The following is a 24,689-nucleotide window of genomic DNA, read 5'->3' as shown; positions in this document are numbered from 1 at the left end:
CTCACCCAAACAATTGCACTGCTATCATTTTTTAATGGTACTGGCTAAGCGCCAGGCACTACATTCAGCACTGGGGTAGATACAAGCTGATCGGGTTGGGCACAGTCCCTGTCCCACCTAGGGCTCACAATCTTAATCCCCATTTTACAGATGAAGTAACAGACACAGAGAAGCGACTTGCCCAAGGTGACACAGCAGACATGCGGCGGAGGCCGCGTCAGAACCCGGGTCCTCCCGACTCAAAGGCCTGTCCTCTCTGCTGCTTCTTAAAGAACGAGGCCGGTCAGACTCAAAGCTGGCCTTTTTAACTCAAAAGAAGCCTCTTCTCCTCCCACCCCTCAAAAGGTTGACAAAATACTTGACAGCAACAGATTACGCAAGATAACAGATGCAAAGTTGGGTAGGATAATGGAATTTTTCCCTTGACCCAAATAAGCAAGGGGTTCTCTCTGCCTACCACTGATTCGAAAGAAAAAAATCTAACACTTTCAAGGCTAATGCATTTGATTTGGTGGAGGGGGAGACGGACTCGATTTTTAATTTTAAATAGTTCAAGTCTTTAAAGAGCTGACCTGTCGTTAGTTGGAATGGCAACTGAAGGGAGATGACAAAATCGGGCTGTACTTCCAACAGAAAAAGGATAGACTGGTGCATATTCTCTCAGAATCACCCCCAACCTCACTGTGGCAATGGGAGGCGAGATAGCTGCAAGGGAGGGAAAACTGGCAGCTATCAAAATACGAGTGAATGAATGAATGAATGAATGATGAATTTCTTATTTTTATATAGAGTAGCCCCGAAGACTTCAGAGGCTACCAAGGAGGCTACACGCTGATGACCAGTAGGACCATATGGCACTGTATCAACCCTCTGCTATGGGTCCTTTGGCCATAAATTGATTTTATACTTCAAGTCTTGCAAACGCTTTGCCACGTGCCTGCCTGCCAGTTCACGGTGCTATAGGAAGATGACAAGCAGGAGGAACAGAAGCAGTGTGGCCTAATGGAAAGAGCACTGGCCTAGGAGTTGGAGGACCTGGGTTCTAAACCAAGCCTGCCAACTGCTTGCTTTCCGACCTTGGGCAAATTATTTCCCTTCCCTGTGCCTCAGTTTCCTCGACTGTAAAATGGGCACTCAATACCTGTTCTCCCTCCTACTTAAATTGTGAGCCCCGTGAGGGACAGGGAATGTGCCCGACCTAATTACTTTGGACCCACCCGAGCGCTTAGAATGGTGCTTGACGCGTGGTAAGCGCCTAACCAATACCATAGAAAACCACCCCGTTAAGACGATTATCCTTTCCTGAATGCAAGTCCAGAGTTCTCGTGTTTGGATTAGGACTTGGACTCCCCTTCGTCCTTAAGCACAATGTCGGCGATCTGAAAATGATTCTTTACGGCAACTTCAGGGATCTGAACCGTACAGGAGCATTAACGGAAACCGAATCAGAATTTTCGAGGACGTTTGGGATCATCCGTTTACTTCTAAATCCCTGAAACTGATCGTTAGCGCCAAAGCAGCTTTCACACTCTACTCTGAGCAACCCCCAAGAAAACCAACTCTCGTTTAAGTGACCATTAGAGCTTTAAGGCATTAAAGAATACCATTTAGCCTGCTTAAACTACATTTCTTTTCCTCCAAGAAGTACGGTGAGAATGGTAGAGATTGCGGGTTTGGCACCGGTGTGCTTTCTCTTGCATTTCTCGGTCCTCACTCTGTTCATGAAAATATACTCTTACCCGATTTAAAGGTGAGTTCCCACCTGTGTTGAGCAGTTTCAGAACTAATGGGCAACTCTCCTGGTCCTGTTCTCACCAACTAAGTCTATTTTCACTTGGAAAGACGTGAAGTCTGAGGTCGCGATCTCTAAGGGGCTCCCCTGGGCATCTCGGCTTCACCCCACGCCCCGCTTTAGGGGCCCACTCCGACTACACTCATTGAGCTGAATTAGTTCCACCTCTGGTGCAACTGCCTTCTTAAAGCTAGCGCTTAGAACAGTGCTTGGCATCTAGTAAGCGCTTAACAAATACCATCATCATCAAACCCAGCCTCTTCTCCCGTTACACACACTGTTGTAAGTCGCTGGGGTAGTTATAAGCTAGTCGGATTGGACGCGGGCCCTGTCCCACATGGGGCTCCCAGCCTCAATCCCCATTTTACAGATGAGGTACCTGAGGCATAGAGAGGTGGAGTGACTTGCTAAAGGTCACACAGCAGAGAAGCGATGGGATCGGAATTGGAATCCAGGGCCTACTGACTCTCAGGCCTATGCTCTATCTACGTCTCAATCTTAATCTCTCCTTGTCTTCATTCAGTAAAGCATAGCTATAATCATTTAATATTGAAATGATGCAAATGATTAGCAGATTGAATATCCTTGTCCCCTCAGCCTAATGCTCACTGTTAAGACTTAAGCATTTTATTCTTGTCCTTGACATAAGTAAGCTGGGCGTGGGCAGGGATCACCTCTTTATCGCTGAATTGTACGTTCCAAGTGCTTAGTACAGTGCTCCGCACACAGTGAACGTTCAATAAGTACGATCCAATGAATGACGGGACTCATTTTCTTGAAAGGTTTCCCGTTCACGGTTTGTTTACTTTGAAGGCGTCCTGGGAAGCGGAAGACGGTGAAATAGGTTCATGGCACTTCCTTTCCCCGGAGTCTGTTGGGCATCTCAAGTACACCTTGGAACCACACTTCTTAACCTGGACTTTTTACATCTCCCACTCTGTGTTTTTTTCTTTTTACTACAGCCAAGTTCCGTATTCAACCTACCCACCCTGTATGAAACGTTTCTACCTCCTCGCCTCTTTCTCGGCCTAGAAGGCCCTCCCTCATCATTCCTTTATCCACAGAGCCTTCCCCGCTCACCCCCAGCGCTCGGCTCTATCGCCGTAAAACTTTCTTTTTAAACGGCGTCTTTATTCCTTAGTCCGTCGGCCCCTCCTACTCGTACGAGAACACGCCGCGCAGGAATGACAGGGGTCCCCGAGCACCCCTGCTCCAAACGCTACCGCGAAAATCGATTCCGGCGCGCGGGTTTTCGGTCGTGCGGTGTCAGGACCGAGCCCCGTCCGTTGTCCTCGAAGAGAGGCGCCGGCGCATTTCTTTAAACCGCGTTTGTGTATTTGAACTCGTCCCGCCTCCCCCTTTCTGAATCCTTCCTGAGGCGGGGATCTGCTTCATCTGTTTTAACGCCCCCCCCCACCCCAGGGTACCCAGCTTCCCACTCTATGTACGACTACCCGCAGCTCAGTTAACAGGCACGTTTTTCGGGTCCGCATTTTAGCGTTATTACACGAGGAACTTAATAGACGCTTCTCCCCTCTCCGTTTATTTTTCATCTGGAGGCCTACTATGGTGAGCGAAAAGAAGCCAGCCTGGCGAGACGTCCCGAGAACCCCAAGAGGGGGAAGGAAGATCCGCCCCAGCGGCACGCGGAAGGGAGCCGCCGACGTTTTGCCTTATATCTAAACAGATTTTATCTTTCGACGCAGAGCCGGATGGGCTCTTTCTCGGGATGAGAGAAAAGAGCAGGAGGCTCTCCCTCCCGGGGCGGCGGGAGGGGCGGGGGGGAATAATCCCAGCCCCTAATCCTCTCCGGAACTACTGGAGCTGTCTTCTTCATCGGAGAGATCGGGGACGGGGAAGCGCAGGATGGCGGCCACTCCGGTCAGCTTGCCGAGCTGCTCTCCGGACACGTGGAGGCTGGAGAATATGTGCACCGTGCCCGCGTTCTCCTGCACGCTGTCCACCAGGCGCACGTACCGGCTGCGGGTGGCCACGTCCTGGTGCCGGAACAGTGCGTCGCTGATGAGCAGGACGTCGATGGCCAGGATTTCGTTGGCCTTCTCCACCTGCTTCACGCCGTAGAAAGCCCGGTCCGGCTCGTGCTGCAGCATCTTGTAGAAGTCATCCAGCGCCTTGACCTCCCCGGCGGCCTTGGTGTCCGACATGCGGCTGAGGACGACCGGGTCGCACAGGACCTCTTTCAGGGAGTATTTGTGCCCGGAGGAGGTGTGGACCTGGAAGCGGAATTCGGGGACATTTAGGGACCGATCTGTCAGGGGACGTGGGTTCTAATCCCGCCTCCGCCACTTGTCTGCTGTGGGACCCTGGGCAAGTCACTTCACTGTGCCTCAGTTCCCTCATCTGTAAAATGAGGGGGAAGACTGTAACCCGATTACCTTGTGTGCCTCCCCCCAGCGTTTAGAACAGTGCTTGGAACATAGTAAGCGCTTAACAAAAACCATCATCATCATCATTAAGATTACGAGAAGTGGCGTGGCCCTGGGGGGAAAGAGTACGGGCCCCAGAGTCAGAGAACTTGGGTTCTACTTCCGGCTCTGCCATCTGCCTGCTGGGTGACCACAGGCAAGTCGCTTCACTTCTCTGGGCCGCAGTTTCCTCAATTGCAAAATGGGGATTAAGTCCTACTCCCTCCTACTTAGACTGTGAGCTTCCCATGGGAGAGGGACTGCATCCAACGGGATAAACTTGCATCTACCTCAGAGCTTAGAACAGTGCCTGACACCCAGCAGGCATTTAACAAATAACACATATATATGTATACATCGTGTGCCAGGCACTGTACTAAGCACTGGGGTGGATACCTGCAAATCGGGTCGGACACAGCCCCTGTCCCATTGGGGCTCACAGGCTCAATCCCCATTTTACAAAGAAGGTCACTGAGGCACGGAGAAGTGAAGTGACTTGCCCAAGGTCACACAACAGACGAGTGGCGGAGCTGGGATTAGAACCTTCTGACTCTCAGGCCCGCGTTCTAGTCACTGTTGATTCAATCGTATTTATTGAGCGCTTACTGTGTGCAGAGCACTGTACTAAGTGCTGATACATATACATATATATATATATATATATATATAGCGCCAGCTGGCCTACTCTACCAAATCAAACGAAACCATTCCCTACCTTTGGAAAGTGGTCTGAGCGGTTGGTAAACAGTTTGCCGAGAACCTACTCGAGGCAGTGTTTGGTGGCATTTATTATTGTCCTCCAAAACAAAAAGGGGAGCCGTGTGGCCTAGTGGAAAGAGCACAGGCCCGGGAGTCGGGAGACCCGGGTGCTGATCCTGGCTCTGTCAACGGCCTACAGAGGGGCCCTGGACAAGGTCACTTAACTCTGTGCCTTAGTTTCCTCATCTGTAAAAATGTATCCAATCAATCAATCAATCAATTGTATTTACTGAGCGCTTACTGTGTGCAGAGCACTGTACTAAGCGCTTGGGAAGTACAAGTTGGCAACATGTAGAGACAGTCCCTACCCAACAGTGGGCTCACAGTCTAACCTGTACTCCCTTAGACTCTGAGTCCCACGTGGAACGGTGCTTTGTACAGCACTGGCTTGGCACGTAAGAAGTACTTAAATACCAGCATCGTTACCCCAATGCTTAGCAGAGTGCCTGCCCATAGTAAGCACTTCAGTAGCTCAATGACTGTTATTTAGAGCACAACGTCCTCCTTGGCATCAGCCTCGTTTAAAATATATCATACAAACGCAGCCTCAAATGCTTAAACCACTGACGAAGCACGCCCAGCAAATTTACCAGTTAAGGAGGTTTTGTTTTGTAAAATCTCATTTTCGTTATTCCTTAATGCTGTCGTGTCCCCACCTCTAGAATATTAGAGAATCTAAATATCCCCTCTTCCAGTACCAAGTAGGGTGCTCTATCTTGAGCAAGTGCTCAATAAATACCACTGACTGCTTCAACCCCAAACTAAGAGTGGCAGGACAGAAGCGGCACGGCCTACCGGAATGAATACGGGCCTGGGAGTTAGAGGATCCGGGTTTTGAATCTCAGCTCTGCCACCTGCCTACCTTGCGACCGTTTCCTTTACCTCTTCTGGGCCTCAGTTTCCTCATCTGGAAAATGGGGCTTCTGTATCTACTGAGCTCTCTCCACCCCTGATCGTGAGCCCCCTGGGGAGGCAGGAGCTGTGTCTGACCTGATTATCACATCCCTAACCCGGCATTTAGTACAGCACTTGGCACATAATAGGCATAATAAATAATAATAATAGGCATACATAAATACCACAGGGATCATTCCTGTTACAGTTCAAGTTTTTTTAAATGGTATCTGCTAAGTGTTTACTCTTTGCCATGTGCTGTACTTGGCAATGGGGTAGATATCCCCCCAGCCCTCCCGGCTCCCAGCCCCACAGCACCTATATGTACATATATGTATATACACATATAGGTGCTGTGGGGCTGGGCTATATATATATATATTTATATATATATATAGTTTTATTTCTTTGTATTGATGTCTATCTCCCCCACCCCCCAGACTGTGAAATCGTGGCGGGCAGGGCCTGTCACTGTTTCTTGCTGTATTGTACTTCCCCAAGCGCTTAGTACAGTGCTCTGCACACAGTAAGCGCTCAATAAATATGATTGAATCAACAGTGGCTAGAACGCGGGCCTCAGAGTCAGAAGGTTCTAATCCCAGCTCCGCCACTCGCCTGTTGTGCGACCTTGGGCAAGTCACTTCACTTCTCCGTGCCTCAGTGACCTTCTTTGTAAAATGGGGATTGAGCCTGTGAGCCCCAATGGGACAGGGGCTGTGTCCAACCCGATTTATTTTATTTGTATATATTTATTTTATTTAGTTAATATGTTTTGTTCTGTTGTCTGTCTCCCCCTTCTAGACTGTGAGCCCACTGTTGGGTAGGGACCATCTCTATATGTTGCCAACTTGGACTTCCCAAGGCTTAGTACAGTGCTCTGCACACAGTAAGTGCTCAATAAATACAACTGAATTAATGAATGAATGAATTTGCGGGTATCCACCCCAGTGCTTAGTACAGTGCCTGGCACACGGTAAGCGCCGAGAACAGGTACGATTATTAATACTTCACAAGCAGATTCCCCGCCCTGCTCCACCACTCGTCTGCTGCGTGGCCTTGGGCAAGTCACTTAGCTTCTCTGTGCCTCAGTTTCCTCATCTGTAAAACGGGGATGAAGACGGCGAGCCCTTCGTGGGCCCGAGGCTTGCATCCAACCTGATCACTTTCATTCAATTGTATTTATTGAGCGCTTACTGTGTGCAGAGCACTGTACTAAGCGCTTGGGAAGGACAAGTTGGCAACATATAGAGACAGTCCCTACCCAACAGTGGGCTCACAGTCTAGAAGACAGTCTAGAAGATCACCTTACCAGAATAGTGCCTGGCTCACAGTAAGTGCCTAACAAACACCATCTGGCAGCGTGGCTCATTGGAAAGAACACGGACTTTGGAGTCAGAGGTCATGGGTTCAAATCCCGGCTTCGCCACTTGTCAGCTGTGTGACTTTGGGCAAGTCATGTAACTTCTCTGGGCCTCAGTTACCTCATCTGTAAAATGGGGATGAAGACTGTGAGCCCCCCATGGGACAACCTGATCACCTTGTAATCTCCCCAGCGCTTAGAACAGTGCTTTGCACATAGTAGGCGCTTAATAAATGCTATCATTATTATTATTATTATTATTATCTTGGCTTGAGAGTCATAGGTTGTGAGTTCTAAAGCCGGCTCCGCCACTTGTCAGCTGGGTGACTCTGGGTGAGTCACCTCCCTTCTCTGGACCTCAGTTCCCTCATCTGGAAAATGGGGATGAAGACTGGGAGCCCCACGTGGGACAGCTTGATTCACCTGTACCTACCCCAGTGCTCAGAACAGTGCCTGGCACATAGTAAGAGCTTAACAAATACCATTATTATTATTAACGAGGTCGCGATGGAGAGGATAATACTACTAATGGTACTTGTTAAGCGCCTACTCTGCGCCGGGCATTGTACTGAGCGCTGGGGTAGATACAAGCCAATCAGGCTGGACACAGTCCGGGTTCCACATGGGGCTCAAAGCCTTAATCCCCATTTTCCAGAGGAGGGGACCGCGGCCCACAGAAGGGAAGTGACTTGGCTAAGGTCACCCGGCAGGCAAGCAGCGGAGCATGCATCGGATGCTACTGATGCCCGTTTATTTGTTTTGATGTCTGTCCCCACCCCCCACCCCTTCTAGACTGTGAGCCCACTGAGGGCTGGGATTGTCACCTTTGGCTGCTGAATTGTACTTCCCCAGCGCTTGGTGCAGTGCTTTGCACACAGTAATCGCTCAATTAACAGGACTGGAACGAATGAACCCAGCCCCGCTGCTTCTCCAGGATAATAATAATAATAAATAATAATAATAATAATAATAATGGCACTTGTCAAGCGCTTGATAATAATGGCACATTAAGCACTTACTATGTGCCAAGCACTGTTTTAAGCGCTTGGGGGGGGCGGGGGGGGAGGAGATACAATAATACTACTAATGATGACATTTGTTAAGCACTTACTATGTGCAAAGCACTGTTCTAAGCACGGGGGTGGGGATACAAGGTGATTAGGTTGTCCCACATGGGGCTCCCGGTCTTAATCCCCATTTCAATAATAATAATAATAATAATAATGGTATTTGTTAAGCAATTACTTTGTGCCCAGCACTGTTCTAAGCACTGGGGGGAGGGTGGGGGGGGAATACAAGGTCATCAGGTTGTTCCATGCGGGGCTCACAGTCTTCACCCCCATTTTAATAATAATAATACTGGTATTTGTAAAGCACTTACTATGTGCTGAGCACCGTACTAAGCACTGGGATAGATATAAGGTCATCAGGTTGCCCCACATGGGGCACGCAGTCTTCATGCCCATTTTAATAATAACAATAATAATGATGGCACCTGTTCAGCGCTTACTATATGCCAAGCACTGTTTTAAGTGCTGGGGTAAATACAAGATCCTCAGGTTGTCCCCCATGGGGCTCACGGTCTTAATCCCCATTTTAATAATAATAATAATAATAATAATAATAATAAATAATAGCAGCATTGGTTAACCGCTTACTATGTGCCCAGCACCATTCTAAGTGCTGGGGGGCGGGGGGGGGGGGGGGGGGGGGGGAGGAAGAACACAAGGTAATCAGGTTGTCCCCCATGGGGCTCCCGGTCTCAATCCCCATTTTAAAAATAATAATAATGGCATTTGTTAAGCGCTTACTATGTGCCGAGGACGGTTCTAAGCGCTGGGGGAGATATGAGGTAATGAGGTTGTCCCCCCATGAGGCTCACAGGCTTCATCCCCATTATAATAATAATAATAATAATAATGATACTTGTTAAGCTCATACTATGTGCCCAGCACTGTTCTAAGTGCTGGGGAGAATACAAGGAGATCAGGTTGTCCCACGTGGGGCTCACAGTCTTAATTCCCATTTTACAGATGCTGTAACTGAGGCCCAGAGAAGTGAAGTGACTTGCCCAGGGTCACCCAGCTGACAAGGGGTGGGGGCTCGGATTCGCACCCAGGACCTCTGACTCCCAAGCCCGGACTCTTCCCACTGAGCCGCGCTGCTTCTCTTAGAGAATAATGCTAAAGATGGCGTTTGTTATGCGCTTACTATGTGCATAGCACTGTTCTAAGCACTGGGGAAGTTACAAGGCGACCAGGTTGTCCCAAGGGGGGCTCATGGTGTTCACCCCCAGTTTCCAGATGAGGGAACTGAGGCCCAGAGAAGTGAAGTGACTTGCCCAAAGTCACCCAGCCGACGAGGGGCGGAGCCGGGATTGGAACCCACGACCTCCGACTCCCAAGCCGGGCTCTTTCCTCTGAGCCACGCTGCCTCTCTGTGATGACAACTGTGAGCCCCCGGGTGGGACAACCCGATCACCTTGTATCCTCCATAGCGCTTAGACCAGTGCTCTGCACAGATTAAGCGCTCAACAAATACGAAAATTATTATTATTCACCCCCATTTGACAGACGAGGTCACTGAGGCCCAGAGAAGCGACTGGCCCAGTCACCCAGACGAATGAGTTCACTGAGGCCCAGAGAAGCTAAGCGAGTGACCCAGCGCTGCCCGGCCGACAAGGGGCGGGGCTGAGATTCGAACCCACGACCTCTGATTCCCAAGCCCGGCCTCTTTCCACCGAGCCACGGTGCTTCTCCTAGAGAATAATGACGATGGCATTTACTAAGCACTTACTACGTGCCAAGCACCGTTCTGAGTGCTGGAGGGATACAAGGTGATCAGGTTGTCCCACGTGGGGCTCACAGGCTTAATCCCCATTTTAGAGATGAGGGAACTGAGGCACAGAGAAGTGAAGTGACTTGCCCCAAATCACGCAGCTGATTAGGGGCGGGGCTGGGATTCGCACCCACGACCTCTGACTCCCAATCCAGGGCTCTTTCCACCGAGCCACGCTGCTTCTCAGAGAAGTGAAGTGACTTGCCCCAAGTCCCAGGGCGGACAAAGGGGCGGGGCGGGATTCGCACCCAGGGCCTCTGACTCCCAAGCCCGGGCTCTTTCCACCGAGCCACGCTGCTTCTCTTAGAGAATAATAATAATAATAATGACTGCATTTGTTAGGCGCTTACTATGTGCACAGCACTGTTCTAACCAATGGGGAAATTACAAGGTGATCAGGTTGTCCCACGGCGGGCACACAGTGCTCACCCCCAATTTTCCAGGTGGGGGAACTGAGGCCCAGAGATGTGAAGTGACTTGCCCAAAGTCACACAGCTGACAAGGGATCGGGCCGGGATTAGAACCCAGGACCTCTGACTCCCAAGCCCAGGCTCTTTCCACCAAGCCAAGCTGCTTCTCTTAGAGCATAATAATAATACTGATGGCATTTATTATGCGTTTACTATGTGCCAAGCACTGTTCTGAGCACTGGGATAGATACAAGGTCATCAGATTGTCCCACACCGGGATCACAGTCTTAATCCCCATTTTGCAGGTGAGGTAACTGAGGCTCAGAGAATAATAATGATGATGATGATGGCATTTATTAAGCGCTTATTATGTGCAAAGCACTGTTCTAAGCGCTGGGGAGGTTACAAGGTGGTCAGGTTGTCCCACGCGGGGCTCACAGTCTTCACCCCCATTTTCCAAATGAGGGAACCGAGGCTCAGGGGAGCGAAGTGACTCGCCTAAAGTCACAGAGCTGACAAGTGGCGGAGCAGGGATTCGAACCCACGACCTCCGACTCCCAAGCCCGGGCTCTTTCCACTGAGCCACACCCCCTCTGTTACAGAAGCTAAGTGACTTGCCCAAAGTCACCCGGCCGACAAGGGGAGGGGTCGTGATTCGCACCCAGGACCTCCGAATCCCAAGCCCGGGCTCTTTCCACCGAGCCACGCTGCTTCTCTTTGGGAAGTGAAATGACCTGCCCCAAGTCCCGCAGCTGACAAGGGGAGGGGCGGGGATTCGCACCCAGGACCCCTGACTCTCAAGCCCGGGCTCTTTCCACTGAGCCACGCTGCTTCTTTTAGAGAATAATAATAATAATGACGGCATTTGTTAGGCGCTTACTATGTGCGCAGCACTGTTCCAACCGCTGGGGAAATTACAAGGTGACCAGGTTGTCCCACGGGGGGTGCTCACAGTGTTCACCCCCATTTTCCAGATGGGGGAACTGAGGCCCGGAGAAGTGACTTGCCCAAAGTCACACAGCTGACAAGGGGTGGGGCCGGGATTAGAACCCAGGACCTCTGACTCCCAAGCCCGGGCTCTTTCCACCGAGCCACGCTGCTCAGAGAAGCCAAGTGACTTGACTAAAGTCACAGAGCTGACAAGTGGTGGAGTGGGGATTCGAACCCAGGACCTCCGACTCCCAAGCCCGGGCTCTTTCCACTGAACCACGCTGCTTCTCTTAGAGAGTAATAATAATAATAATGATGGCATTTATTACACGCTTACTCTGTGCCAAGCGCTGTTCTAAGCCCCCTGGGGGGAAAACCTGATGAGCCCGGATCTCCCCCAGCCATCATCATTATTATTATCATCTCACTTCACTTCTCTGGGCCTCAGTTCCCTCAGCTGTAAAATGGGGGTGAAGACTGTGAGCCTCCTGTGGGGCCACCCGATCACCTGTATACATGCATATATGTTTGTACATATTTATTACTCTATTTATTTATTTATTTATTTTACTTGTACATATCTATTCTATTTATTTTATTTTGTTAGTATGTTTGGTTTGGTTCTCCGTCTCCCCCTTTTAGACCGTGAGCCCACTGTTGGGTAGGGACTGTCTCTGTATGTTGCCAATTTGTACTTCCCAAGTGCTTAGTACAGTGCTCTGCACATAGTAAGCGCTCAATAAATACGATTGATTGATTGATTGAGACAGAAAACAAAACATATTAACAAAACATAATAGAATATGTACAAATAAGAGTAATAAATACGTACATATATACATTCATTCATTCATTCAATCGTATTTATTGAGCGCTTATTGTGTGCAGAGCACTGGACTAAGCGCTTGCACTGGACTAACCACCCCAGCGCTTGGCACACAGTAGGCGCTTAACTAATGCCATCGTAATAATTTATTATTTTTATTATTTATTATTTTTTAGACTGTGAGCCCACTGTTGGGTAGGGACTGTCTCTATGGGTTGCCAATTTGTACTTCCCAAGCGCTTAGTACAGTGCTCTGCACATAGTACTATGTGATTGATTGATTGATTGATTATTATTATTATTATTACTATTATTAGGGACAGCGTCTGTAGCCGACCGGGCCCGTCCCAGGCGCTGGTCGCAGCGCTGGGCCCACAGTGGGTTGTCGGGGAAGACGAGTGACTGTGAACCTGCTGGTGGGTAGGGACCGTCTTTATACGTGGCCGCCTTGTCCTTCCCAAGCGCTTAGTACAGTGCTCCGCACACAGTAAGCGCTCAATAAATACGATTGAATGAATGACGATGACGATTATTATTATTAGGGACAGCGCCTGTTGCCGACCGGGCCTGTCCCGGGCGGTCGGGGAAGACTGTGAGGGACTGGGAGCCCGCTGGTGGGTAGGGACTGTCTCTATACGTTGCTGGCTTGCCCTTCCCAAGCGCTTAGTCCAGCGCTCCGCACGCAGTAAGCGCTCAATAAATACGGCTGAATGAATGAGGGACGGAGGGACCGTCTCTATACGTTGCCGACTTGTTCTTCCTAAGCCCTTAGTCCAGCGCTCCGCACACAGTAAGAGCTCAATAAATACGACTGAATGAATGAGGGACGGAGGGACCGTCTCTATATGTTGCCAGCTTGCCCTTCCAAAGCGCTTAGTCCAGCGCTCCGCACGCAGTAAGCGCTCAATAAATACGGCTGAATGAATGAGGGACGGAGGGACCGTCTCTATACGTTGCCGGCTTGCCCTTTCCAAGGGGTTAGTCCAGTGCTCCGCACGCAGTAAGTGCTCAATAAATACGACTGAATGAATGAGGGACGGAAGGACCGTCTCTATACGTTGCCGACTTGTCCTTCCCAAGCGCTTAGTCCAGCGCTCCGCACGCAGTAAGCGCTCAATAAATACGGCTGAATGAATGAGGGACGGAGGGACCGTCTCTATACGTTGCCGGCTTGCCCTTTCCAAGGGGTTAGTCCAGCGCTCCGCACGCAGTAAGTGCTCAATAAATACGATTGAATGGATGAGGGATGGAAGGACCATCTCTATACGTTGCCGACTTGCCCTTCCCAAGCGCTTAGTCCAGCGCTCCGCACGCAGTAAGCGCTCAATAAATACAACTGAATGAATGAGGGACGGAGGGACCGTCTCTATATGTTGCCGACTTGTCCTTCCCAAGCGCTTAGTCCAGCGCTCCGCACGCAGTAAGCGCTCAATAAATACGGCTGAATGAATGAGGGACGGAGGGACCGTCTCTATACGTTGCCGGCTTGCCCTTTCCAAGGGGTTAGTCCAGCGCTCCGCACGCAGTAAGTGCTCAATAAATACGATTGAATGAATGAGGGACGGAAGGACCGTCTCTATACGTTGCCGACTTGTCCTTCCCAAGCGCTTAGTCCAGCGCTCCGCATGCAGTAAGCGCTCAATAAATACGGCTGAATGAATGAGGGTCGGAGGGACCGTCTCTATACGTTGCCGGCTTGCCCTTCCCAAGCGCTTAGTCCAGCGCTCCGCACACAGTAAGAGCTCAATAAATACGACTGAATGAATGAGGGACGGAGGGACCGTCTCTATATGTTGCCAGCTTGCCCTTCCCAAGCGCTTAGTCCAGCGCTCCGCACGCAGTAAGCGCTCAATAAATACGACTGAATGAATGAGGGACCGTCTCTATACGTTGCCAACTTATCCTTTCCAAGGGGATAGCCCAGCGCTCCGCGCACAGTAAGCGCTCAATAAATACGACTGAATGAATGAGGGACGGAGGGACTGTCTCTATACGTTGCCGACTTGTCCTTCCCAAGCGCTTAGTCCAGCGCTCCGCACACAGTAAGCGCTCAATAAATACGACTGAATGAATGAGGGACGGAGGGACCGTCTCTATATGTTGCCAGCTTGCCCTTCCCAAGCGCTTAGTCCAGCGCTCCGCACACAGTAAGCGCTCAATAAATACGACTGAATGAATGAGGGACCGTCTCTATACGTTGCCAACTTATCCTTTCCAAGGGGATAGCCCAGCGCTCCGCGCACAGTAAGCGCTCAATAAATACGACTGAATGAATGAGGGACGGAGGGACTGTCTCTATACGTTGCCGACTTGTCCTTCCCAAGCGCTTAGTCCAGCGCTCCGCACGCAGTAAGCGCTCAATAAATACGACTGAATGAATGAGGGACGGAAGGACCGTCTCTATACGTTGCCGACTTGTCCTTCCCAAGCGCTTAGTCCAGCGCTCCGCACGCAGTAAGCGCTCAATAAATACGACTGAATGAATGAGGGACGGAGGGACCGTCTCTATACGTTGCCGGCTTGCCCTTTCCAAGGGGTTAGTCCAGCGCTCCGCACACAGTAAGCGCTCAATAAATACGACTGAATGAATGAGGGATCGTCTCTATACGTTGCCGACTTATCCTTTCCAAGGGGATAGCCCAGCGCTCCGCGCACAGTAAGCGCTCAATAAATACGACTGAATGAATGAGGGACGGAGGGACCGTCTCTATACATTGCCGGCTTGTCCTTCCCAAGCGCTTGGTCCAGCGCTCTGCACGCAGTAAGCGCTCAATAAATACGACTGAATGAATGAGGGACCGTCTCTATACGTTGCCGACATCCTTCCCAAGGGGATAGCCCAGCGCTCCGCACACAGTAAGCGCTCAATAAATACGACTGACTGATTGATTGACCGACCTGCCCTTCCCAAGCGTTTAGTCCAGCGCTCCGCACGCAGTAAGCGTTCAGTAAGTACGACTGACTGACTGAATGAATGACTGGGAGCCCCCCCACGGGAATGAATGAATCATCACCATCAATCGTATTTATTGAGCGCTTACTATGTGCAGAGCACTGTACTAAGCGCTTGGGAAGTACAAATTGGCAACATCTAGAGACAGTCCCTACCCAACAGTGGGCTCACCGTCTAAAAGGGGGAGACGGAGAACAAAACCAAACATACTAACAAAATAAAATAAATAGAATAGCTATGTGATTCATCGTGAATGAATCACGATGACGATTATTATTACTATTATTATTATTATTATTATTATTAGGGGAGGGGTCTGTAGCCGACCGGGCCTGTCCCAGGGCGCTGGGCCAGACTATGAGGGACCGTGAGCCCGTTGTTGGGTAGGAACCGTCTCTATACGTTGCCGACTTGTCATTCATTCATTCCGTCGTATTTATCGAGCGCTTACTGTGTGCGGAGCACTGTGCTAAGCGCTCGGGGAGCCCAAGTTGGCAACGTATAGAGACGGCCCCTACCCACCCTTCGCAAGCACGCGGTAGGCGCTCAATAAACACGATCAATCAATGTCAGAGGTCATGGGTTCAAATCCCGGCTCAACCGCTTGTCGGCTGTGTGACTTTGGGCAAGTCACTTCACTCCTCAGGGCCTCAGTGACCTCATCTGTCAAATGGGGATGAAGACCGTGAGCTCCCCTTGGGACAACCCGATCACCTTATAGCCTCCCCAGCTCTTGGCTCAGTGGAAAGGGCCCGGGCTTTGGAGTCAGAGGTCACGGGTTCGAATCCCAGCTCTACCGCTTGTCGGCTGTGCGGCTTTGGGCAAGTCACTTCTCTGGGCCTCAGTTCCCTCACCTGTCTAATGGGGACGAAGACTGCTAGCCCCCTCAGGACGACCCGATCACCTCGTAGCCTCCTCAGCGGAAAGGGCCGGGGCTTCGGAGTCAGAGGTCGCGGGTTCAAATCCCGGCTCTACAGCTTCAGGCAAGTCGCTTCACTCCTCCGGGCCCCAGTGACCTCATCGGTCAAATGGGGATGAAGACTGTGAGCCCCCCGTGGGACAACCCACTCACTTCGTAGCCTCCCCAGCTCGTGGCTCAATGGAAAGGGCCCTGGCTTTGGAGTCGGAGGTCACGGGTTCAAATCCCGTCTCTACCGCTTGTCGGCTGTGTGGCTTTGGGCAAGTCACTTCTCTGGGCCTCAGTTCCCTCACCCATGAAATGGGGACGAAGGCCGCGAGCCCCCTTGGGACGACCCGATCACCTCGTAGCCTCCTCAGCGGAAAGGCTTTGGAGTCGGAGGTCGTGGGTTCAAATCCCAGCTCTACCACTTGTCGGCGGTGTGGCTTTGGGCCAGTCACTCCTCTGGGCCTCAGTTCCCTCACCTGTCAAATGGGGACGAAGGCCGCGAGCCCCCTCGGGACGACCCGATCACCTCGTAGCCTCCTCAGCGGAAAGGCTTTGGAGTAGGAGGTCGCGGGTTCAAATCCCAGCTCTACAGCTTTGGGCAAGTCGCTTCACTCCTCCGGGCCTCGGTGACCTCACCCGCGCGCCCCCTCGGGACACCCCGACCACCTCGCGGCCTCCCCGGCGCCCCGCACGTAGTAAGCGCTTAATGGACGCCAACACCGCCGTCATCCTGAATTATCACTTATCATCACCATCTAGTAAACGCCGCCACTGTCATCGTTAATTGATGATGATGAGAAGCATCAATCATTCACGCTGAGAAGCAGCGTGGCTCAGTGGAAAGAGCCCGGGCTTTGGAGTCAGAGGTCATGGGTTCGAATCCTGGCTCCACCAATTGTCAGCTGGGTGACTTTGGGCAAGTCACTTGATTTCTCTGGGCCTCAGTTCCCTCATCTGTAAAATGGGGGTGAAGACGGTGAGCCCCCCGCGGGACAACCCAATCACCTTGTAACCTCCGCAGCATTTAGAACACACAATATTTGCACACAATAAGCACTTAATAAATGTCATTATTATTATTATTATTATTATTTTTGTTATTATCGGTCATCATCCCCGGCTCCGCCAATTGTCAGCTGTGTGCCTTTGGGCGAGTCACTTGATTTCTCTGGGCCTCAGTTCCCTCATCTGGAAAATGGGGGTGAAGACGGTGAGCCCCCCGCGGGACAACCCGATCACCTTGTAACCTCCGCAGCGCTTAGAACAGCGCTCTGCACGTAGTAAGCACTGAATAAATGCCATTATTATTATTATAATAATAATTGACTGACAATAGACTGAGCCCCTTCCTTCCTCTCCCCCTCGTCCCCCTCTCCGTCCCCCCCATCTTACCTCCTTCCCTTCCCCACAGCACCTGTACATATGGATATATGTCTGTACATATTTATTACTCTATTTACTTATTTATTTATTTTACTTGTACCTATCTATTCTATTTATTTTATTTTGTTAGTATGTTTGGTTTTGTTCTCCATCTCCCCCTTTTAGACTGTGAGCCCACTGTTGGGTAGGGACTGTCTCTATATGTTGCCAACTTGTACTTCCCAAGCACTTAGTCCAGTGCTCTGCACATAGTAAGCGCTCAATACGATTGATGATGATGATGATGATGATGATGTTGGGTAAGGACTGTCTCTCTATGTTGCCAATCTGTACTTCCCAAGCGCTTAGTCCAGTGCTCTGCACATAGTAAGCGCTCAATAAATACGATTGATGATGACGACGATGTTGGGTAAGGACTGTCTCTATATGCTGCCAACTTGTACTTCCCAAGCGCTTAGTCCAGTGCTCTGCACATAGTAAGCGCTCAATAAATACGACTGATGATGATGATGATGATGGGTAAGGACTGTCTCTCTATGTTGCCAATTTGTACTTCCCAAGCGCTTAGTCTAGTGCTCTGCACATAGTAAGCGCTCAATACGATTGATGATGATGATGATGTTGGGTAAGGACTGTCTATGTTGCCAATTTGTACTTCCCAAGCGCTTAGTCCAGTGCTCTGCACATAGTAAGCGCTCAATAAATACGATTGATGATGATGATGCTGGGTAAGGACTGTCTCTATATGCTGCCAACTTGTACTTCCCAAGCGCTTAGTCCAGTGCTCTGCGCATAGTAAGCGCTCAATAAATACGATTGATGATGATGATGGGTAAGGACTGTCTATGTTGCCAACTTGTACTTCCCAAGCGCTTAGTCCAGTGCTCTGCACATAGTAAGCGCTCAATAAATGCTTCTCTGCAGAGAAGCAGCGTGGCTCAGTGGAAAGAGCCCGGGCTTTGGAGTCAGAGGTCATGGGTTCGAATCCCGACCCCGCCACATGTCTGCTGTGTGACCTTGGGCAAGTCACTTCACTTCTCTGAGCCTCAGTGACCTCATCTGTAAAATGGGGATTACGACTGTGAGCCCCACGTGGGACAACTTGATCACCTTGTATCTCCCCCCCCCCCCCGCGCTTAGAACAGTGCTCTGCACATAGTAAGCGCTTGACAAATGCCATTATTATTATTATTATTATAATAAATACGACTGATGATGATGATGATGATGTTGGGTAAGGACTGTCTGTACTTCCCAAGCGCTTAGTCCAGTGCTCTGCGCATAGTAAGCGCTCAATAAATACGATTGACGATGATGACGATGTTGGGTAAGGACTGCCTCTATATGTTGCCAACTTGTACTTCCCAAGCGCTTAGTCCAGTGCTCTGCACACAGTAAGCGCTCAATAAATACGACTGATGATGACGACGATGATGATGTTGGGTAAGGACCATCTATGTTGCCAACTTGTACTTCCCAAGCGCTTAGTCCAGTGCTCTGCACATAGTAAGCGCTCAATAAATACGATTGATGATGATGATGATGTTGGGTAAGGACTGTCTGTACTTCCCAAGCGCTTAGTCCAGTGCTCTGCGCATAGTAAGCGCTCAATAAATACGACTGATGATGATGATGATGATGGGTAAGGACTGTCTCTATATGTTGCCAACTTGTACTTCCCAAGCGCTTAGTCCAGTGCTCTGCACATAGTAAGCGCTCAATAAATACGATTGATGATGATGATGATGTTGGGTAAGGACTGTCTGTACTTCCCAAGCGCTTAGTCCAGTGCTCTGCGCATAGTAAGCGCTCAATAAATACGACTGATGATGATGATGGGTAAGGACTGTCTCTATATGTTGCCAACTTGTACTTCCCAAGCGCTTAGTCCAGTGCTCTGCACATAGTAAGCGCTCAATAAATACGATTGATGATGATGATGATGATGTTGGGTAAGGACTGTCTATGTTGCCAACTAGTACTTCCCAAGCGCCTAGTCCAGTGCTCTGCGCATAGTAAGCGCTCAATAAATACGATTGATGATGATGATGATGTTGGGTAAGGCCTGTCTCTATATGTTGCCAACTTGTACTTCCCAAGCGCTTAGTCCAGTGCTCTGCTCATAGTAAGTGCTCAATAAATACGACTGATGATGATGATGATGGGTAAGGACTGTCTCTCTATGTTGCCAACTAGTACTTCCTAAGCGCTTAGTCCAGTGCTCTGCACTTAGTAAGCACTTGACAAATGCCACTATTATTATTATTATAATAAATACGATTGATGATGATGATGTTGGGTAAGGACTGTCTGTACTTCCCAAGCGCTTAGTCCGGCGCTCTGCGCATAGTAAGCGCTCGATAAATACGATTGACGATGATGATGATGTTGGGTAAGGACTGCCCGTACTTCCCAAGCGCTTAGTCCAGCGCTCTGCACACAGTAAGCGCTCAATAAATACGATTGATGATGATGATGTTGGGTAAGAAACGCCTGTACTTCCCAAGCGCCTAGTCCAGCGCTCTGCACACAGTAAGCGCTCGATAAATACGATTGACGATGATGATGATGTTGGGTAAGGACTGCCCGTACTTCCCAAGCGCTTAGTCCAGTGCTCTGCACATAGTAAGCGCTTGACAAATACCATTATTATTATCATTATAATAAATACGATTGATGACGATGATGATGATGTTGGGTAAGGACCGCCTGTACTTCCCAAGCGCTTAGTCCGGCGCTCTGCGCATAGTAAGCGCTCGATAAATACGATTGACGATGATGATGATGTTGGGTAAGGACCGCCTGTACTTCCCAGGCGCTTAGTCCAGCGCTCTGCACACAGTAAGCGCTCACTAAATACGGTTGATGATGATGATGTTGGGTAAGGACTGCCTGTACTTCCCAAGCGCTTAGTCCGGCGCTCTGCGCATAGTAAGTGCTCAATAAATACGATTGATGATGATGATGGGTAAGGACTGTCTCTATAAGTTGCCAATTTGTACTTCCCAAGCGCTTAGTCCGGTGCTCTGCACCTAGTAAGCGCTTGACAAATGCCATTATTATTATTATTGAAATAAATACGATTGACGATGACGATGATGCTGGGTAAGGACCGTCTGTACTTCCCAAGCGCCTAGTCCAGTGCTCTGCACATAGTAAGCGCTTGACAAATGCCATTATTATTATTATTATTATAATAAATACGATTGATGATGATGACAATGTTGGGTAAGGACCGCCTGTACTTCCCAAGCGCCTAGTCCAGCGCTCTGCACACAGTAAGCGCTCGATAAATACGATTGACGACGATGATGATGATGTTGGGTAAGGACTGTCTGTACTTCCCAAGCGCCTAGTCCAGTGCTCTGCGCATAGTAAGCGCTTGACAAATGCCATTATTATTATCATTATAATAAATACGATTGATGACGATGATGATGATGTTGGGTAAGGACCGCCTGTACTTCCCAGGCGGTTAGTCCGGCGCTCTGCGCATAGTAAGCGCTCGATAAATACGATTGACGATGATGATGATGTTGGGTAAGGACTGTCTCTATAGGTTGCCAATTTGTACTTCCCAAGCGCTTAGTCCAGCGCTCTGCACACAGTAAGCGCTCGATAAATACGATTGACGATGATGATGATGTTGGGTAAGGACTGCCTGTACTTCCCAAGCGCTTAGTCCAGCGCTCTGCGCATAGTAAGAGCTTGACAAATGCCATTATCATTATTATTGTAATAAATACGATTGATGATGATGATGATGATGTTGGGTAAGGACTGCCCGTACTTCCCAAGCGCTTAGTCCAGTGCTCTGCACACAGTGAGCGCTCAATAAATACGATTGATGATGATGATGATGATGATGTTGGGTAAGAAACGTCTGTACTTCCCAAGCGCCTAGTCCAGCGCTCTACACACAGTAAGCGCTCGATAAATACGATTGATGATGATGATGGGTAGGGCCCGTCTCTATATGTTGCCAACTAGTACTTCCCAAGCGCTTAGTCCGGCGCTCTGCACACAGTAAGCGCTCGATAAATACGATTGACGATGATGACGATGTTGGGTAAGGACCGCCTGTACTTCCCAAGCGCTTAGTCCGGCGCTCTGCACACAGTAAGCGCCCGATAAATACGATTGACGATGACGACGATGTTGGGTAAGGACCGCCCGTACTTCCCAAGCGCTTAGCCCAGCGCTCTGCACCTAGTAAGCGCTTGACAAACGCCATTGTTATTATCATTATAATAAATACGACTGATGGCGACGATGATGACGTTGGGTAAGGACTGTGGGTACTTCCCAAGCGCTCTGCACCTAGTAAGCGCTCACTGAATACGATGGATGGATCGATTGTTACCGCGCACCTCGTGAGCGCTCGCTGAATACGATCGATCGATCGGTTATCGTTAGTCACGGGTCCCCACCCCCGCCGCCCGCCCGCCGGACGGCCCGACCGACCTGCAGGAACTTGTCCCTGTTGTCGAGCACGTTCCTGTCGCCGTCGCGGAGGGCCTTCTGGAAGAGGCGGCGGCAGAAGCGTTCGCGGAGGAATCCGGGGCTGCCCACCAGCACGCACTTGACGGCGGCCAGCGGCACGTGGCGCAGCAGGGCGGCGCCCGCCAGGTCGAGGAAGCGGTCGAGGGCCCGCTGGTGCTGGGCGGCGCGGCCGCGGCGCTTGCGCGGGACGGCCGCCTCCACGCGGGCCCGGGTCAGCGTCATGGCGGGCGTCAGCAGGCAGACGGTGGCCAGCCCCTCCTGCAGCAGCACGGCGGCGGCCGCCGCCTCGGCCGCCCCGGCCCAGCCCGGCCGGCAGGCCCGCTCCACCCGCGCCAGCGCCACGCTGTCCCAGCCGGCCTTGGCCAGCGTGAAGGGCCGGTGCGGCGCCAGCTCCAGCGTGTGGTAGGCGCCCAGCCGCACCCAGGCGTTCTCCTCCGCCGTGGGCCCGCCCACCCGCAGCCGCCGGGACCCCGGCTCCAGCTCCACCGCCGACACGCACAGCGTCAGCGTCGTCCGCACCCGCCGGCTGCCGCCCACGCTGCCCGTCGACGACTCCGGCTGCACCTTGCGGAACGTGGCCGCCCGCAGACGGTCGCCCGCCTGCACCAGGTTGTACGCGTGCCACAGGTCCTCCGCCTCCTCGGGCACCAGCGTCACCTCGCCCGAGCTGTCCTTCTCCAGCGTCTTGCTCACCAGCTTCATGATGGCGGGCCGACGAAGGACCGACCGATCGACGGACGACGGACGCTTCCCTCAGCGGCCGGAGGGAGCCTCTGCGCCTGCGCGGAGGCGGATTCGGGCGGGGCGCCTCCCCTCTGCGCCTGCGCGGCGGTGGGGATGACAGGGGCGCCTCCCCTCTGCGCCTGCGCGGCGGTGGGGATGACAGGGGCGCGTCCCCTCTGCGCCTGCGCGGCGGCGGAATCGGGAGGGGCGCGTCCCCTCTGCGCCTGCGCGGCGACGGAGGGGGGGAGGGGGGGCGCGTTCACGCGCACGGAGCGAAAAGCGACCTAAGGGAGAAGGAGGGGGGACGGGAGGGGCGAGCCCCCTCTGCGCCTGCGCGGCGACGGTAGGGGGGGGGGGGGTGTGGGGGCGCGTTCACGCGCACGGAGCGAAAAGCGACCTAAGGGAGAAGGAGGGGGGACGGGAGGGGCGCGTTCCCTCTGCGCCTGCGCGGCGGCGGAATCGGGAGGGGCGCCTCCCCTCTGCGCCTGCGCGGCGGTGGGGATGAGAGGGGCGCGTCCCCTCTGCGCCTGCGCGGCGGCGGAATCAGGGGGGGGCGCGTCCCCTCTGCGCCTGCGCGGCGACGGGGGATGGAGGGGGGGCGCGTTCACGCGCACGGAGCGAAAAGCGACCTAAGGGAGAAGGAGGGGGGACGGGAGGGGCGCGTTCCCTCTGCGCCTGCGCGGCAGCGGGATCGGGAGGGGCGCCTCCCCTCTGCGCCTGCGCGGCGGTGGGGACGGGAGGGCCGCGTTTCGCGCGCACGGAGCGAAGACTGACGTGTCGGGGGGGGAACGGAGGCCCTTCCCTCTGCGCCTGCGCGGCGGCGGAATCGAGAGGGGCGCGTCCCCTCTGCGCCTGCGCGGCGGCGGTAGGGGGGGGGGGGGGGCCGTTCACGCGCACGGAGCGAAAAGCGACCTAAGGGAGAAGGAGGGGGGACGGGAGGGGCGCATTCCCTCTGCGCCTGCGCGGCGGCGGGATCAGGAGGGGCGCCTCCCCTCTGCGCCTGCGCGGCGGCGGGGACGGGAGGGGCGCGTTTCGCGCGCACGGAGCGAAGACTGACGTGTCGGGGGGGGAACGGAGGCCCTTCCCTCTGCGCCTGCGCGGCGGCGGAATCGGGAGGGGCGCGTCCCCTCTGCGCCTGCGCGGCGGCGGGGACGGGAGGGGCGCGTTCGCGCGCACGGAGCGAAGAGTGACGTGTCGGGGGGGGGGAATGGAGGCCCTTCCCTCTGCGCCTGCGCGGCGGCGGAATCGGGAGGGGCGCGTCCCCTCTGCGCCTGCGCGGTGGCGGAGACGGAGGAGGGGCGCGTTTGCGCGCACGGAGCGAAGAGCGACCGGGGGGAAGGGGGGGAGGGAGCCCCTTCTCTCTGCGCCTGCGCGGGAGCGGGTGGGGCGCGCCCGGAGCGAAGAGCGACCTAAGGGGGAAGGGGGCGGGGGGGGGGGGAGCCCCTTCCCTCGGCGCCTGCGCGGTGGCGGGGACGGGCGGGGCACGGTCGCGCGCACGGAGCGAAGAGCGACCTAAAGAGGGGGAAGCGGGGGCCCTTCCCCTCAGCGCCGGCGCCTGCGCAGTAGCGAGGATGGGCGAGGCACATCTGCACGCACGCGCGGAGCGAAGAGCGACGCGAAGGGGGGGAGAAGGGGGCCCCTTCCCTCAGTGCCGAAGCGCGAGCCCCGCGGGGCCACGGCGCCTGCGCGTGGGGGCCCGCAGCCTCATTCAGTCAGTCATTCATTCATTCATTCATCCAATCGTATTTATTGAGCGCTTACTGTGTGCGAAGCACTGTACTAAGCGCTTGGGAAGGACAAGTTGGCAACGTATAGAGACGGCCCCTACCCAACAACGGGCTCACAGTCTAGAAGGGGGAGGCAGACAACAAAACATATTAACAAAATAAAATAAAGAGAATAAATATGTACCTTCACCTCCTCCAGGAGGCCTTCCCAGACTGAGCCCCTTCCTTCCTCTCCCCCTCGTCCCCCTCTCCATCCCC

General features: G+C 52.5%; 1 protein-coding gene across 1 annotated transcript; it reads right to left on the bottom strand.

Moving 5' to 3' along the window:
- Window positions 1-3,318: 3,318 nt before the first annotated feature.
- On the bottom strand, window positions 3,319-22,777 carry PELO (pelota mRNA surveillance and ribosome rescue factor). The gene is made up of 2 exons (XM_038765944.1): window positions 21,943-22,777; window positions 3,319-4,026 (listed from the first exon to the last, which is right to left on the bottom strand). Exons 1-2 carry the CDS (start codon window positions 22,681-22,683, stop codon window positions 3,592-3,594), a joined length of 1,176 nt encoding a protein of 391 aa, XP_038621872.1. The 5' UTR covers window positions 22,684-22,777; the 3' UTR covers window positions 3,319-3,591.
- Between the last annotated feature and the right edge of the window lie 1,912 nt (window positions 22,778-24,689).

Source organism: Tachyglossus aculeatus, chromosome 23, assembly GCF_015852505.1.
Source record: "Tachyglossus aculeatus isolate mTacAcu1 chromosome 23, mTacAcu1.pri, whole genome shotgun sequence".
Classification (NCBI taxonomy): Eukaryota; Metazoa; Chordata; class Mammalia; order Monotremata; family Tachyglossidae; genus Tachyglossus; species Tachyglossus aculeatus.
This window is presented reverse-complemented; position numbering and strand designations above follow the sequence as displayed.

What these genes read in the sequence shown, in the direction of transcription:
- PELO (XM_038765944.1), bottom strand. Translation starts at nt 22,683, where the DNA reads ATGAAGCTGGTGAGCAAGACGCTGGAGAAGGACAGCTCGGGCGAGGTG. An exon ending in ACAGGGACAAGTTCCTGCAG is followed by an intron (nt 4,027 to 21,942) that starts GTCGGTCGGGCC and finishes TTCCGCTTCCAG; the next exon opens with GTCCACACCTCCTCCGGGCA.